Here is a 17,215-nt window from a genome sequence, read left to right on the forward strand (position 1 = left end):
CCTCCTAGACCTCTCCGCGGCATTCGACACGGTCTGCCACCGCACCCTAGTACGGCGCCTCAGCAACATCGGAATCCAGGACAAGGCGCTGGAATGGATCATCTCCTTCCTGGACGGAAGAACACAGAGAGTCCGCCTACCACCGTACAAGTCAGAAGCCTCCAAAGTCATCTGCGGCGTCCCCCAAGGATCATCCCTGAGCCCCACCCTCTTCAACGTCTACATGAGCCCCCTCGCGGCCATCGTACGCAAACACCACCTCAGCATAATCTCCTACGCCGACGACACCCAGCTGATCCTCTCCCTGACCAACGACCCCGCCGCCGCCAGAGCCAACCTGCACGAAGGGATGAAAGAGGTAGCCGAGTGGATGACGACCAGCCGCCTGAAACTGAACTCGGACAAGACGGAGGTCCTCATCCTGGGCTCCTCACCCTCCGCCTGGGACGACTCCTGGTGGCCTCCCGCCCTGGGCACCGCACCCAAACCGACAGACCATGCACGAAACCTGGGCTTCACCCTGGACTCCTCCCTCTCCATGACCAGGCAAGTCAACAGCGTCTCCTCGGCGTGCTTCAACATCCTACGCATGCTACGGAAGATCTTCTGGTGGATCCCCACAGAGACCAGGAAGACCGTCACCCAGGCCCTCGTCACCAGCCGACTGGACTACGGCAACGCCCTCTACGCCGGGACCACCGTCAAGCTCCAGAAGAGACTCCAGCGGATCCAAAACGCCTCAGCCAGACGCATCCTCGACATCCCACGTTCCAGCCACATCTCCGGACATCTGAGAGACCTTCACTGGCTCCCCGTCAACAAAAGAATCACCTTCCGCCTCCTCACCCACGCACACAAAGCCCTACACGACCAAGGCCCGAGCTACCTCAACAGCCGAGTCAACTTCTACGCTCCCAAACGCCACCTCCGATCAGCCAACCACGCCCTCGCCGCCGTCCCCCGCATCCGAAGAGCGACTACAGGAGGAAGGTCCTTCTCCTACCTGGCCGCCAAGACCTGGAACTCCCTCCCGTCCGACCTGCGCCTGACCCAAGACCACCTCTCCTTCAGGAAGAAGCTGAAGGCCTGGCTGTTCGAGCAGTAGCGGCACCCCCCCCCCCAGCGCCTTGAGACCCTACGGGTATGTAGCGCGCTTTATAAGTGTATTTGATTGATATTTGATTGATGGTGGGACGGGGCCTGCCTATCATGGTGGGACGGGACCAGCCTATCATGGTGGGACGGGGCCAGCCTATCATGGTGGGACAGGACCAGCCTATCATGGTGAGACGGGGCCAGCCTATCATGGTGGGACAGGACCAGCCTATCATGGTGGGACAGGACCAGCCTATCATGGTGAGACGGGACCAGCCTATCATGGTGAGACGGGACCAGCCTATCATGGTGGGACGGGGCCTGCCTATCATGGTGGGACGGGACCAGCCTATCATGGTGAGACGGGGCCAGCCTATCATGGTGGGACGGGACCAGCCTATCATGGTGGGACGGGGCCAGCCTATCATGGTGGGACAGAACCAGCCTATCATGGTGGGACAAGACCAGCCTATCATGGTGGGACGGGACCAGCCTATCATGGTGGGACGGGGCCAGCCTATCATGGTGGGACAGGACCAGCCTATCATGGTGGGACAGGACCAGCCTATCATGGCGGGACAGGACCAGCCTATCATGGTGGGACGGGACCAGCCTATCATGGTGAGACGGGGCCAGCCTATCATGGTGGGACAGGACCAGCCTATCATGGCGGGACAGGACCAGCCTATCATGGTGGGACGGGACCAGCCTATCATGGTGGGACGGGACCAGCCTATCATGGTGGGACAGGACCAGCCTATCATGGTGAGACGGGACCAGCCTATCATGGTGAGACGGGACCAGCCTATCATGGTGGGACAGGACCAGCCTATCATGGTGGGACAGGACCAGCCTATCATGGTGGGACGGGGCCAGCCTATCATGGTGGGACGGGGCCAGCCTATCATGGTGGGACAGGACCAGCCTATCATGGTGGGACAAGACCAGCCTATCATGGTGGGACGGGGCCAGCCTATCATAGTGGGACGGGGCCAGCCATTGCTAGAGGTCTTGCACTTTGGAAGGCCTTCCTGCCAGCACTCTTCCCCGACTGCTGATGTCAAGCAGGCCTTGCCCGTGGCTCCTCTGACTCCGTGTTGTGGTTGGCGGATCTCCTCCGAGTGAAGTTACTTGGGAAGGAAATGAGATTTGTATTTCAGGAAGCCGAGGCCTCGTCCCGTGGTTCCGACAGCAGAGGCCTGGGCCTAGCCCGTCATTGTTTCCATCGTCATCACGTCCTTCCTCGGGGTCGGGCACACCTTGGCTGCCTCCTTGAGCCGAAGCTATACGGGAGGCGCCCCGGGCAGGCCTGCTGGCACTGAGGCTCGAGTTGTGCCCTCTCCCCGTCGGTGCCAGCCCCTCTCTGCGCCCTGGCGGAGGGTCCGCCTGCAGCTGTGTTTCTGGAGCCTGTTTTTGGCGCGCAGGCAGGCGCTGCTGGAAGGACGGTGTGCTGAGTCGGGTGGGACTGCACCCGCGCCCCTCTTCCGTTCGCCATGAAGCCGAGAAAGCGAATAGAAGGACTTTTCCGAGCGTTTGGCCGGAAAAGCAGCATCAGGACTCCGGACTGCTTCGGGGTAGGTACAGAGTGACGAGCTGCAGAAGGGCTAAGGTGGGAAGGGGGGGGGGGGGGGGGGCTAGAGGGAGTCATGGGGGAGGGAGGAAGAGAGGGGTCGAGAGCTGATGTCAGGAAGAGGGGGTACTCTGGCCTGCAAGCACCTGATGACATCCGGAATCGCCCCCTCAAGTTTCGTTACGCCATTGTGAGAGTGCCCCTGTCAGGAAGAGAGGGTCTGAGTGCCAATGTCTGGAGGAGAGTGTCTGTGTGTCTATGATAGGAAGAGAGTGTCTGTGTGTCCATGATAGGAAGAGAGTGTCTGTGTGTTCATGATAGGAAGAGAGTGTCTGTGTGTCTATGATAGGAAGAGAGTGTCTGTGTGTCCATGATAGGAAGAGAGTGTCTGTGTGTCTACGATAGGAGAGAGTGTCTGTGTGTCCATGATAGGAAGAGAGTGTCTGTGTGTCCATGATAGGAAGAGAGTGTCTGTGTGTAAATGATAGGAAGAGGGTGTCTGTGTGTCTACGATAGGAAGAGAGTGTCTGTGTGTCCATTATAGGAAGAGAGTGTCTGTGTGTAAATGATAGGAAGAGGGTGTCTGTGTGTCTACGATAGGAAGAGAGTGTCTGTGTGTCCATGATAGGAAGAGTGTCTGTGTGTCTACGATAGGAAGAGAGTGTCTGTGTGTAAATGATAGGAAGAGGGTGTCTGTGTGCCTACGATAGGAAGAGAGTGTCTGTGTGTCCATTATAGGAAGAGAGTGTCTGTGTGTCCATGATAGGAAGAGAGTGTCTGTGTGTCCATGATAGAAAGAGAGTGTCTGTGTGTCCATGATAGGAAGAGAGTGTCTGTGTGTCCATGATAGGAAGAGAGTGTCTGTGTGTCCATGATAGGAAGAGAGGGTCTGTGTGTCCATGATAGGAAGAGAGTGCCTGTGTGTCTACGATAGGAAGAGAGTGTCTGTGTGTCCATGATAGGAAGAGAGGGTCTGTGTGTCCATGATAGGAAGAGAGTGCCTGTGTGTCTACGATAGGAAGAGAGTGCCTGTGTGTCTACGATAGGAAGAGAGTGTCTGTGTGTCCATGATAGGAAGAGAGGGTCTGTGTGTCTACGATAGGAAGAGAGTGTCTGTGTGTCCATGATAGGAAGAGAGGGTCTGTGTGTCCATGATAGGAAGAAAGTGTCTGTGTGTCTACGATAGGAAGTGAGGGTCTGTGTGCCCATGATCGGAAGAGAGTGTCTGTGTGTCCATGATAGGAAGAGAGTGTCTGTGTGTCTACAATAGGAAGAGAGTGTCTGTGTGTCCACGATAGGAAGAGAGGGTCTGTGTGTCTACGAGAGGAAGAGAGTGTCTGTGTGTCCATGATAGGAAGAGAGTGTCTGTGTGTCCATGATAGGAAGAGAGGGTCTGTGTGTCCATGATAGGAAGAGAGTGTCTGTGTGTCCATGATAGGAAGAGAGTGTCTGTGTGTCCATGATAGGAAGAGCGTGTCTGTGTGTCTTTGATAGGAAGAGAGTGCCTGTGTGTCCATGATAGGAAGAGAGTGTCTGTGTGTCCATGATAGGAAGAGAGTGTCTGTGTGTCTACGATAGGAAGAGAGTGTCTGTGTGTCCATGATAGGAAGAGAGTGTCTGTGTGTCCATGATAGGAAGAGAGGGTCTGTGTGTCCGTGATAGGAAGAGAGTGTCTGTGTGTCCATGATAGGAAGAGAGGGTCTGTGTGTCCATTATAGGAAGAGAGTGTCAGTGTGTCCATGATAGGAAGAGAGGGTCTGTGTGTCCATGATAGGAAGAGAGTGTCTGTGTGTCCATGATAGGAACAGAGTGTCTGTGTGTCCATGATAGGAAGAGAGTGTCTGTGTGTCCATGATAGGAAGAGAGGGTCTGTGTGTCCATGATAGGAAGAGAGTGTCTGTGCGTCCATGATAGGAAGGGAGTGTCTGTGTGTCCATGATAGGAAGAGAGTGTCTGTGTGTCTATGATAGGAAGAGAGTGTCTGTGTGTCCATGATAGGAAGAGAGTGTCTGTGTGTCTACGATAGGAAGAGAGTGTCTGTGTGTCCACGATGGGAAGAGAGTGTCTGTGTGTCCATGATAGGAAGAGAGTGTCTGTGTGTCCATGATAGGAAGAGAGTGTCTGTGTGTGTACGATAGGAAGTGAGTGTCTGTGTGTCCACGATAGGAAGAGAGGGTCTGTGTGTCTACGATAGGAAGAGAGTGTCTGTGTGTCCATGATAGGAAGAGAGTGTCTGTGTGTCCATGATAGGAAGAGAGTGTCTGTCTGTCTATGATAGGAAGAGAGGGTCTGTGTGCCCATGATAGGAAGAGAGTGTCTGTGTGTCTATGATAGGAAGAGAGTGTCTGTGTGTCTATGATAGGAAGAGAGTGTCTGTGTGTCTACGATAGGAAGAGAGTGTCTGTGTGTCCATGATAGGAAGAGAGTGTCTGTGTGTCTATGATAGGAAGAGAGGGTCTGTGTGCCCATGATAGGAAGAGAGTGTCTGTGTGTCCATGATAGGAAGAGAGGGTCTGTGTGTCCATGATAGGAAGAGAGTGTCTGTGTGTCTATGATAGGAAGAGAGGGTCTGTGTGTCTATGATAGGAAGAGAGGGTCTGTGTGCCCATGATAGGAAGAGAGTGTCTGTGTGTCCATGATAGGAAGAGAGGGTCTGTGTGTCCATGATAGGAAGAGAGGGTCTGTGTGCCCATGATAGGAAGAGAGTGTCTGTGTGTCTATGATAGGAAGAGAGTGTCTGTGTGTCTATGATAGGAAGAGAGTGTCTGTGTGTCTACGATAGGAAGAGAGTGTCTGTGTGTCCATGATAGGAAGAGAGTGTCTGTGTGTCTATGATAGGAAGAGAGGGTCTGTGTGCCCATGATAGGAAGAGAGTGTCTGTGTGTCCATGATAGGAAGAGAGGGTCTGTGTGTCCATGATAGGAAGAGAGTGTCTGTGTGTCTATGATAGGAAGAGAGGGTCTGTGTGTCTATGATAGGAAGAGAGGGTCTGTGTGCCCATGATAGGAAGAGAGTGTCTGTGTGTCCATGATAGGAAGAGAGGGTCTGTGTGTCCATGATAGGAAGAGAGTGTCAGTGTGTCCATGATAGGAAGAAAGGGTCTGAGTGCCATGTCAGGAAGAAAACATGTGAGCGCCAATGTCTGGGGTTAGAGAGATGGGATCACTCAGTCTGTGCTACTGTTGGAGAGACGCTCCCTGAGTCCGTGTTTGTGTTTCCAAGATGGACTCCCTCAGGCTTTGCCAGTGTCGTATAATCGATTTTCTTCGCTCCTTTCTGGTGCCAATTAGAGCCCATGTTCATGCTGTTCTAGTTTCATCGTCAGAGGTGCAAAGTCTGAAAGATAACTCGAACTGAGTGACTGCGATTGAACAGTAGTAGAAGGAAGGGCTTCCATCATTAAAACACTTACTTCAAGAACATGTTTTACTCACTCTTACGTGCCTGTGTGAATTGGTCTCAAAACCTCCAACTCCCCATTAGTAAAACAGCAAAGAGGAGATCGTTCTCTCCGTTAGTACTAACTGTTTCTGAGGATCTGCTGAATATTCCCACTTGAGTCCCATTTGAGCTATTGTGGCTGCAGTTCACAAAGGCGTGCACGCATGTGTAAGAGTACTACAGGAGTGCAACATCATGTACTCATAAATGCCTCTGTGATTCAGCCCCAAGGCTTGTGAACAGGCCCAGAAGCCTTTGAATGACAGCGGATCTCCAGCCCTGCTTGCCTGTGTCACGGCCATCAGAAGGCTCGATCAGGAACAGGAGGTGACAGGTGGGGTGTCCCAGGCATCAGACCCCAGCTCAGCATTCTGCAGTGCACTCCACCGGTGCATCCCTGTGCTGATGGGCCGGGGTAGCGCATAAAGGGTTGTGCTCTAAAGCTGACGAGAGATGGAGTCGCTGGCAAGACTCAATTCAAAGCAGCCTGCTGCAGTCTTCCGCTATGATAATAGAAATCACCAGAGTGTCTTAATTTGGGATGGATGGGTCCTTTTATTATATATTCGGACTGTAGAAGCATTTTTTTTTTGAAGAGCCGCCATTTTGGTTATCAGCTTCACTATTGATGAATATTAGAAAAGGGAGCTAAGGATGGCATGGGATAACTTAAAGGGTCTCTGGCACAATATGCTACAGTCCTGTCCGCAAAACATTTCCATGCATCAGTGAAACCAGAAATCCAGAAAGATCTTGGGCCATTGGTGCAGCTGATTGGCTGCTTTTTTCTCAATTAAATCTACAAGAAAACTGGCGGCAATCTTACTGGTCGCAGGGCGGCTAATTAGATTTGTTGAAAGACACTGTTGTTTCAGCGAGTTTGACGGGCAATCCTACAACGAATCAGAATTGGCTGATGCATCCAGGTCAATTTGACTGATTGAAAGGCAGATACAGATTTGGTTAACCTAAAGCTCCAGTTGCCTTGTTGTAGTTCATGAAGGGCATGGTGATTCCACCCGGTGGCATGAAATGCATGAAAAGGGAAGTCTTGCACAGCAGATAACAAGTGCAAAATACCTTGATTTCCATCTCAGGGGAAGGATGCTAAAACGAACAGAGCACACTCATTTGAGTTACAGCAAGACATTTAGTTTAGGCTTAGTATTTTGAGCCACCAAACAGCTGATGGATTTTTGTCTGTGCATTTCACATGGACAGAATGTAGGAAGACACTGTCAAGTTGTAGGAAAAACTATATGAACATTAAGTTGGAGTGGGAGAGATGCAACTAGCAGAAAAGTGGTACTTGTCTTACCATATATCGCTGGTGAGACCACATCAAAGTAATTGTGTGCTGTTCTGGAGGAACTCATCGAGAGCATCGTGCCCAGTTCTGTAGGCCTTAACTTGAGTCCAGTTTTGGAGGTTTCATCTATTTTATCATATATGACTCAGGAGTCCTCATCAGGAGCTTTGAGTTGAGTTCTGGAGGTCACTTCTGAAGCGATATGTCTACTTCTGATGAAGTCATCTGGGTACAGAGTTTGTTTGTGGAGGGCCCATCGTTAGCAGTGTGTCCATTTCTGAGAGGGAAGATGAAGGGAGCTCATTTATATGTTTGTACTCTTCTTTCAAGACCTCCTCTTGAGTGTTATGTCCAGTTTTAGAGGTGCGCCTGTAACATTTTGTCTACCTCTGAGGTATTCTTTTCGAGAATGATGCCTTTTTCTGTAGGCCTCACACTGAATGCTGTCACTCATTCTGCAGTCTTGGGTCCTGGATGAGGATGCCTCTCACCCCCAGAGCACAAAACCCAAAGATACTGCAGATTGCAGAGAAGCAACCATTGCTTGCGTGGGCATGTACAGGGTGCCGGGATCAAGAAGACCTTCAAAGCGGTGCGGGCAGGGATACATCTAACATATCAAGGTGTTTGTGCCAGAGACACCAGGCCCAGGCTTCTGGCAGCGCGACAGCTCACTTTAGGGGAAACATGGGCCGATGGATAAGGAACTTTACTAACCCGAGAAAAAAAAGACAGAAGTAAGTTTACTAAGTCTAGGAGCCTGCAGTCTTGAGGACCCTTCGCCCTTCAAAGTTGACTGTGATTAAACACAGTCAAGGCACTTGAACAAAAGATAGCTACAGATTCGGTCAAGCGGATAAACAAAAGATCTCCAGAGAGTCCATGAAGTAGAAATGACCCTGGATAGCAGTGGTTGCAAAGTTACAAGACACGCAGAAACAGAAGGCAGACTAAGCATGGGCGAATTTTGCGAATCTCGCGTTCGCGAATTTTGCGGATTTGCGAACTCGCAATCCGCAAAAATCCGCGAATCCTCGCGAATTTGCGGTTTTTTTTGTGTGTTCGCGCGGGTTTCTGCCAGTTCACAAGGGTTTTGTACAATTTCGCAAACGCAAACTTACCTGTCGGGTCGCAAGTTTTGCGAACTTGTTGTTTCTACGTGTCCAGCCTGTTTGGGACACTCTTCTTCATCACTGCCACCCTCTGTCACCACTGCCACTCTCTGACTACTCATGCCACCCTCTGGCCCACCCATGCCACCCTCTGTTTCATCACAGCACCCTCTGGTTGTCCAGTGTACATTATTGTGGCAAAGCAAAGCACACCTTCCCTGCCTCAAGTGACCTGAATTAATTTGGGGCTGATTAATGTGTCACAGAATATTTTTTTAGCTGGCACCTGCTTCCTTAGTGCTTCCTGATTAGTGATCTTTTGCACTTGCTAAGTGCTTTCATTGTTGCAAAATTAGTTACAACACCTGCCCTGCCCCAACTGACAATAATGAATTAGGGGCTGATTAATGTGTCACTGTTGGATTTGAACTTCCAGCCTGGCTCCTGCTTGTCTCCCTTAGCTGTAATTCAGGACCTTTGTGGCATATGTGTAACTATTCTGAGGGTCAGAGCAGGGTCACATAATAGTTGCAAGTAGGCAACTGAACTCTGGAGGGGCCCCTCAGGAAGCACTACAGGAAATGGCTACTAATGATGAGCTTGAACTTTTGAACCTGGTAAGTAGTTTCAGTTTTGCTAAGATCGTATTTCTGCAATTTAGCGCTTATTCGCGGGGCGCGAAGTTGAACTGGGAAGCCGCGAACAGTGCGAGCAAGCCATAAAATCCGCTGCTCGCGGATTTGCGGATTTCGCTGGAAATTCGCGAATCTCGCGGATTGCGAATTTACTGAAAATCCGCAAAATCCGCGAGTGGAACGGATTTTCCGCCCATACTTAAGGCAGACTTGCTGAACCATATGCACTACCTAGAAAACAGAGCGGAGGACATGAAATGGTGTTTTTGATGGAACAACTTCAAGATATTTAGGTAGTTGGGCTTGCAGAGAAAGTGGAAGGCCCAACTATGGAGTTCTATCTCGACGAGTGGCTCAGCAATCCGCTCACACTGCAGGTCCTCTCCAAATTTTTCAACATCGAAAGAGCACACAGGGTCCTGTTGGACCTGCCAAGACCTAAAGCACTGTAATGCCCAGCGGTGCCAAATTGCTTAATAATTGGGATTGTGACAACCTGCACAGGTGGCTCGCCGGAAAGGACCCTTTAACATCCAAGGCAACAAAGTGTTCCTTTTTCCAGAATACACAGCTGCAGAGGCAGCAGCATCGCAACTTACTCGTGGAAACAAAGAGACTCCTTCGAAGCCTGAACTTAAAATACATACATTTGTGTCCAATAAACTAAGAGTCCTGGGCAGGAAAACCTCTCACTTCTTCATGGATTTGAAAGAGGCAAGGGAATGGGTCATGGAACTTGACATATAAAAAAGACCTAGGACCCTCAAAAACAGTGGATCCCACACAAATTCACAAAACAAGCGACAGCCAAACACAAAGAGAACCTCACACATGTGACGTCATGGTGGGCTGACTTGCGAAGGATGCTTCAGACTCCTCCAGGCTCTCCACACCACTGGAGTCAAGCTATCCAGGCTGATGAAGGCTGATAGCCAGAAACAGGTCCTTGGATGCTTGATTCCGGTCTGGGAAAGACATGGCTTGGTAGTTCGGACTGGACTGTTCCCATGAGGCACAGGGTCAGAGCTGATTTGCATATAGCCAGTGTCTAACCCAGGGTGGTGTGGAGTGCAAAAAAATGATGGATTTAGGCCCGGATCCTTGTACTGGGGTGAATGTATGATATTGTTCTACATTCTGTCCATCAACTGTGTTTTTTGCAATTTTCACCCGAGTGTGCTGGGTATACTTAGAGTGTTTCCAGTCATATCCCTCCTGTGTAGATAGAAGATAACTCTAATGACCAATATCCTATGTGATTCTTAGATTGTATCCATGTGCATCCCCTCCCTGTGTTTAGAGCTATAGCTACAACGACTAGTCGCCTGTGTGACTGTTGGAATATAGCCAGGTATCCCTTCCCCCGTGTGTCTAGAGTTATAGCTGTAACGACTAGTCTCCGGTGTGACTGTTGGAATATAGCCAGGTGTATCCCTTCCCCCGTGTGAAGAGATAACCCTATTCATTAGAACAAAAAGAAACGTGTTCTTGAAATGTGTAACGTAACTGATTCTATGTAAAGTGCCTTGATAACATGTAACGGAACTGGTGCTATGTAAAGCGCTTGGATAACCTAATCGGTTCAAGTTCCTGAAATGTGTAACGTAACTGATTCTATGTAAACTGCTGTGATAACATGTAACGGAAATGGTGCTATGTAAAGCGCTCTGATAACCTAATCGGTTCAAGTTCGCGCTATAGAAAACTCTAAAAATAAATAAAATAAAAATAAATACTCAGACGTGAGTCCCAGGCTCTCCACACCACTGGAGTCAAGCTATCCAGGCTGATGAAGGCTGATAGCCAGAAACCGGTCCTTGGATGCTTGATTCCGGTCTGGGAAAGACATGGCTTGGTATTTCGGACTGGACTGTTCCCATGAGGCACAGGGTCAGAGCTGATTTGCATATAGCCAGTGTCTAACCCAGGGTGGTGTGGAGTGCAAAAAAACGATGGATTTAGGCCCAGATCCTTGTACTGGGGTGAATGTATGATATTGTTCTACATTCTGTCCATCAACTGTGTTTTTTGCAATGTTCAGACTCCTCTGAAGCATGCTGAGTGACCCCAGGCTCGTCAACTGAGGAAGACCATGGATCGGTTCTCCTCTCAGACTCACACCTGTGACAGCGGACACTCTAGGACAGGCTCCGGCACTGTAGGATATACTTCACTTACTGAGAGTGGGTTTCTGAAGTGGAAAAATACTGGTTGAACTTGTGGAAAGGGGGGAAAAGATCCTTTTTCTCCTGACAAGTCCCTCCAAAGCCCCTTCCACGCTGATGCAGCCTGATCTGAGATGAAGCAATGAATGGACTGAGTTTATGAAGCCCCGCAACTGCTTAGGGCTGGCAGATGACAGACGCAATCTGGCGGAGAGTTGCACACAGCTGGATCTCCTCTTACATATAGCCGCCTCCTATGTATTAGAGGTTATGTACACGATTGCAAGGGGAGAACTGTGGTAATTTTCAAATGCATTAGGCGTGAGCAATTAGAAGGGGGGGGGAGTTTGTAATGCCCGAATGTTATAAGACAGTGGATTAGAGTGTTAATGGACACCACCGACTGATCACACATTAACCCTGTTGCAATGGATACTGACCACGTCAAGGTTGAACACATACAAACTTGTCACTTGGAATGTATGAGGGGGGGCTGGGTAAATTAGTAAAAATAGACGCAAAACACTCCTACTTACACAGATGAGGCATTGATTCAGCAAGAAACTCATCTGTCGAAACTGAAGGAGCTCAAACTGCAGAAATAGTGGAAGAGGCAACTGCCATATATAGAGTACTTATTGTAGGGCAAAGGCGCGCTACTTTGGCGTGGCTACGCAGGCCTTCAGTGAGGCACCACAGCAAAATAGATCCTGTAGAATGTGAACTTGAAGCAAGCTCCAAGCAAGAAAAGGGTTATGCACAATACTTGTCCGAATGTACTGAAACCACACATGCTCCACCACACCCACACACCCAAAGTGGGGAGGCGACGATAACTATATAGGAAATGTTTTATTGAAGAAGTCTTGATCTCCATTTCCTGGCACAGTGGGGACATAAAATGCCGAGGGATTCTCATCCTGGTTCCACAGCTAGAATCTCAGTAATGACTGGTGAGGAAGGAACCCAGCCGGGACAGAATACGTATTTATCAACACACACGTAACTAGCACTCCAGGCCGCATATGATCCTACACTCTGAGCACTTATAGTGAATCCATACCAAACACTTAGCATTTAAGACATACATTCCCCGGAACGGAACACAGTATTAATTCACCTGACATTGGGTAACGAAATGATGAGATCTCTGACATGGCGACAACAGGCAACAGCTTCGGAAGACATCACCTACAGACATGTAGCAGCATATATTGCAATACGTTCGAGAGAATGTGGAATTGGCCAATGATGTACTGAATGCATGGGAGCCGTCTGGGTGTCTTGTACAGTCCTGGAGGCCTCCCCTGGAGCATTGGGTCAGTTATGAAGAGTTCGTGTGAAACGTGGTATCTTCATCTGATGACCTCACCTGGAGTTCGGAGTTCAGTTCCGGAGGTCACATCGGAAGCATTGTCTTCATTTCCGGAGGTCACATGTGAAGGCAGCTCTATGTCTATTGACCTCATCTGGAATAGAGTCCACGTCTGGAGGTCACATCTGAAATGCTGAATCCACTTCTGAAGGCCTTTTCTTAGGTAGTAAGTTCAGTTCTGAAGGCACCATCTTGATTTCTTGCACTGTTCTGGAGGCCTCACATGAATCGCTGTGCTCAGCTCTAGGGGTCACATCTTGAAGTATCCGCCTCTCATGGCGTCACTGAGGTCACTTCTGGAGGGCTTGCCCAGAGTGTGGTGTGCAGTATTTGAGGCTTCATCTGGAGCGCTGTGTACACTTCTGAAGGCATAATGTGCAGTGCTGTATGTAAGATCATACCATAGCACAGTGTTGATGCTTTCTGTGCACAGATGTCTATCTAAGCTCAGTGCCACAACCTTTTATCCTTGTGACGTCAATAAAATGCTATTTTGTGGCCATCAAATCTCTGGTTGAGAGCTGTATATAAAACAAGGAATTATGTTATACCTTTATTGGTACAGTCTAATATGGGTGATTTTCCAGAAGCATAAATCCAGACAGGTGACCGTCTGAAGATTGACAAACAAAATGGTGCCAGGTCGAAAGCACAAGCCCTCCAATAGGAGGCCTAAGCGTCCAGGTGAAGCTGTAGGCAGTCTCATTCATAGCAGGGAAAAGAGGACAGTACAAGGCCTGTCTCCGCTGAAGAGGATTCAGCGATTAGCCTTCATGATGTGAGACTGGAGGGAGGCTGGGATCTGTTTTTACTGAAAATAATAGAAAATGCAGAAAACAGCCTTCCAGCAGAGGTTTCTGCTACAAGAGAGGAATGGCGCGAGAGTGCTGCGTAATCCAGAGTGCTGTTGTAACTTGCGTAGGTCCTGTGAGGTCCTGTGAGGCAGCAGCAAGTAGGGAATTGGCAGGCTGGAGGGGCCAGGCTGTCCTACACCGCCGTGTGATGCCGTGTTTATCCCAAACACTGCCCCCTCCCATGGCTCCCGCTTGTTGTCCGCCCTCCAACAGATACTTGTTTTCCAAACCCCTGGGACAAAGAAGCCAATTCATGGCTATTTTTAGTGAGAATATGAGCCCTGCCTCCATTTTGAAAGCTTTCATTCAGAGTCCGAAGGCTGGCATCTTATGTGTCACCCTCAGAAAGAGAACTACAAATTCCATAATTCCATGCTGGGAAGTTGCCAAGAGGCGAGTCACTCTGAGAGACTCCCTACTATTCCACCACCCTGCTACTCCAGTACTGGGACCACGTGCATTGTTGTTATTTGACATAGCTTGGCCAATTCACATAAAGCACAATCCATTGTCCAATGGGAGGTGGATTACATGGCTAAGATTACCCTGCCCTATCAACAAGGTTATCGCCATTTTCAATGGAATATCGCTGGAAAACCAGCAATATTCCATTGAAAACGGTGATAATCCCCGCTATTGCTGGGATTTTTATCTCCATAGCATCAAGCGTTGTTAATACAACGCTAACATGGAGACTATCGACAGCGATAGTCGGCGATAGATTTACTCACGCTAACATCGGTCAGCAATAATTATCGCTGCCGCTTGTTAATATGCCCCATACAGTTCTGTCAATGCACCTTAATCCCAACCTACAGCTGTTATCCCAGTACTGGTACCGCTACACTGCTCTGCCAACATACACCCACAATGACCTGCATCCGGGGACATCTTAACGATGTTTGGAGGCCCTGGGCCAATCATATAAAGGGGGCCCCTGTTCAGAAAACCTTTGAATTTATGATCCAGTTTTAACTCTTTCATGCCCTCTTTTGCCAGGTCACTGACAGTGCACAGGCACGCTCATCCAAATTCTAAATGTGTTTACTTCTAATATTCAGGAATAATGATGTGTGTTTTCAATATTGTAACACAGTAGCAACTCGTTTAGCAAATAATCTCTTTGGCACCCTCCTATTTCCCATATGTGAGTTCTTGTTTTGATCTAAAAGAACCTTTTTATGGATGTTGCATGAAACTTAAATACATTTCTCTGCAAAATGTCTGTAACAGACTCTGACACATCACACACATTAACAATGAATTAAAGGGAAACAATATTGAAAACAATCTGTTTAAGAATTTTTGAAGGTCATCAGGGCAAGACTCGCTGCAGAACAGAGCTGGCTCTATTAGGCCCCCCCCCCTGAAAGGCTGGGCCCTGGGCCAGTGCCCACTCTGCACAGGCCTCAAAACACCTCTGCCTGAATCACTGTGCTATTAGCTGACTGGAAACCACACACACATACCTCTCTCCAAACACACACACACTCATACATCTCAGCCATGGCCCTAGGCTTCCATGCTGTGCTGGCACTGATGCTAATGCAACTCTTTCCTGAACAGCAGCTCCCCCTGTCGTTGCCAAGTCAGTGGTGGGAAGACACCTCCACATGTCTTATGGATTACATGGCATCTGTCAGCATTCACGCTGGCGAAGTATACATTTTCACCCAAAATCTGTTTTGTGTACGTTCAGCTCACAGAAACCTGGTATCTTGCAGGCTACTCTATGGATTACTCGTTTAGTTAGGGACATAGCTGTCAATAGTGAGGCAGGTGCAAGGGCACCTCAGGTATGGTCGCCCAGTACTACCCACCCAGGGATCGGAGGGCCCCTTCTTGCTTGCTTGCTTTAGGGCCCATGATACTCTCACCAAACCACGGCAAAATTGTTGGTCTGAGGCACCTCCACAAACCTCCAAGTCTTTTGCCATCATTCCTCAAGGGCTGGATTCATGTGATGGATGCCAGCGAAGATACGGCCCCTTGTATATCACCGCATCAAGTGACAAAACACAGATCTGCAATAATACTGAGTGCAGAATGTTGATTACCACCATCTCATCAATATGTGTGTATGTAGGTAGGTGTAAATTTACTAATCTTCCCTCCAGGTCTACCTACCTTGAAGATATATATAGACGCATACATGGTATCTTTAAGGTACATAGAGGTACAGTGAAGAATAGTACATTCATATTTACCTATATATCCTTGCCTGGACAATATAATAGTAACCGATATTCTGCACTTCCGAATATGGTAGTACATTGGTGGAGGAAGCCACTTTCTGGTGCAGTCCATGGTGGAATACTGATGGCCAGATTTGCTTCTGGCTCTTGTCTCGAGCAACCAAAGACATTGCTGCAGGTGTTCATCAGATGTGGCACGTCTTGCCCCTTTCTTGATCCATGTTCTAGGAGCCTATGCTCCTACTTGGAAAGAAAGTCTCAACAACCGGCCAAGGGAGGAAGCAGGACTGCTTGAGGTCAATGGGGAGCACCAGTTGTGGAGAATGACATAGCTTGACCGTGAGTGTTTTGATGAATTTTGCATTGATGGAGGTTCTAGGTGGAATGACACCTGACTGAATCAAAAAGTGCAAAGGTTGGTTTCTGAATGTGAGTGTGATGGCCTGTTTCAAGGTGTGTGGTTATTGGAAATCTAGTTGTTCGGATCATCGCCTTAAAGTACAGGGTTCCGTTGCTTCCCCGCTACATTCATGCTACATAAATACCAGTACATACATGAATGAAGTGTGGTGCACATGCTGTTCTTTGGTGTCTCATTATTAATGACTCCCACCATAAATTCTCTTCCAGCCCGGGAGATCAGAACCCCACAGTTTCAAGGAGAAGGCGCTAAAGAAGAAGAAGGCTTGTGGGACGTGCCAGGAGGTGCTGGAATCTCAGGCGCTCATCTGTCGAGGTGAGCAGCTCTGCTTTGATCCTGCAACGTTGGTGGCCTCACGCCATTGCAGGCGCTTATTTGGGATGCCATAGTCCCTACTGCATGCATTGAAAATTGACCCCTTAATCTCATGCTAAATAGTAAAAACATCCTTTTTTTTTTTAAACATATTTATTAATTTTTCAGAATTTTCCGACATATTCCAACATATGTATTGCAGCACATACCAATTTCTCAGGTGGTTATATAGTTCATATACATTTCGCTGTTTTATACAAATTTTCATATCGTAGTAAAAACATCCTTAATTGGGGTGCATGTTACCACTGCACCTACTGTACTATTGATAGTAGTCCCATTGAGAGAGCAGGAACAAGGTGGAGGGGGGAAATCTGGGCCTTCGCCCTCCTGAATGATCCCTTAAGATCTTATCTTCAGCTCCCCCTGCCAAGTGTATGCCCCTGAAAATCCTTTAGCACAGCTGTATAGCTCTCAGAGTTTTAAATGGGTGAAGGACATGCGAACACTGAAATTCTGCTCCAAGTTTCTTTGCCATGCATCAAACTCAAGAGATAATTTGAAGAGGTGGGTCACATCAGGGAAAGTGTCATTCTTTTTTTGGTTGAGACTACTAGACAGCACAGCTCCCTGGTTGTGAGAGACAAATAGTGGCTTACAAACAGCTTACAAGGGCTTTCAAGTCCGCCCCTTGCTTACCATTGGCTTGTTCTACTGTCACTCTTATT

At 48.6% G+C, this 17,215-nt stretch overlaps 1 protein-coding gene across 3 annotated transcripts in view; it reads left to right on the top strand.

The window, feature by feature from the left end:
• The window catches only part of TNS2 (tensin 2), a 387,080-nt gene that overhangs the window by 56,078 nt on the left and 313,787 nt on the right, over positions 1-17,215 (top strand). For 2 of the 3 annotated variants that reach the window (XM_086959724.1, XM_086959742.1), the window contains exon 2: positions 16,382-16,487. In XM_086959724.1, the coding sequence (XP_086815850.1) occupies positions 16,382-16,487 (106 nt within the window). Of the gene's footprint in view, positions 1-2,475; positions 2,670-16,381; positions 16,488-17,215 lie in introns of those variants that run through there. The other variant, XM_086959733.1, reaches the window with a different exon arrangement.

Source organism: Lissotriton vulgaris, chromosome 1_1 (assembly GCF_964263255.1).
Source record: "Lissotriton vulgaris chromosome 1_1, aLisVul1.2, whole genome shotgun sequence".
Taxonomy (NCBI): Eukaryota; Metazoa; Chordata; class Amphibia; order Caudata; family Salamandridae; genus Lissotriton; species Lissotriton vulgaris.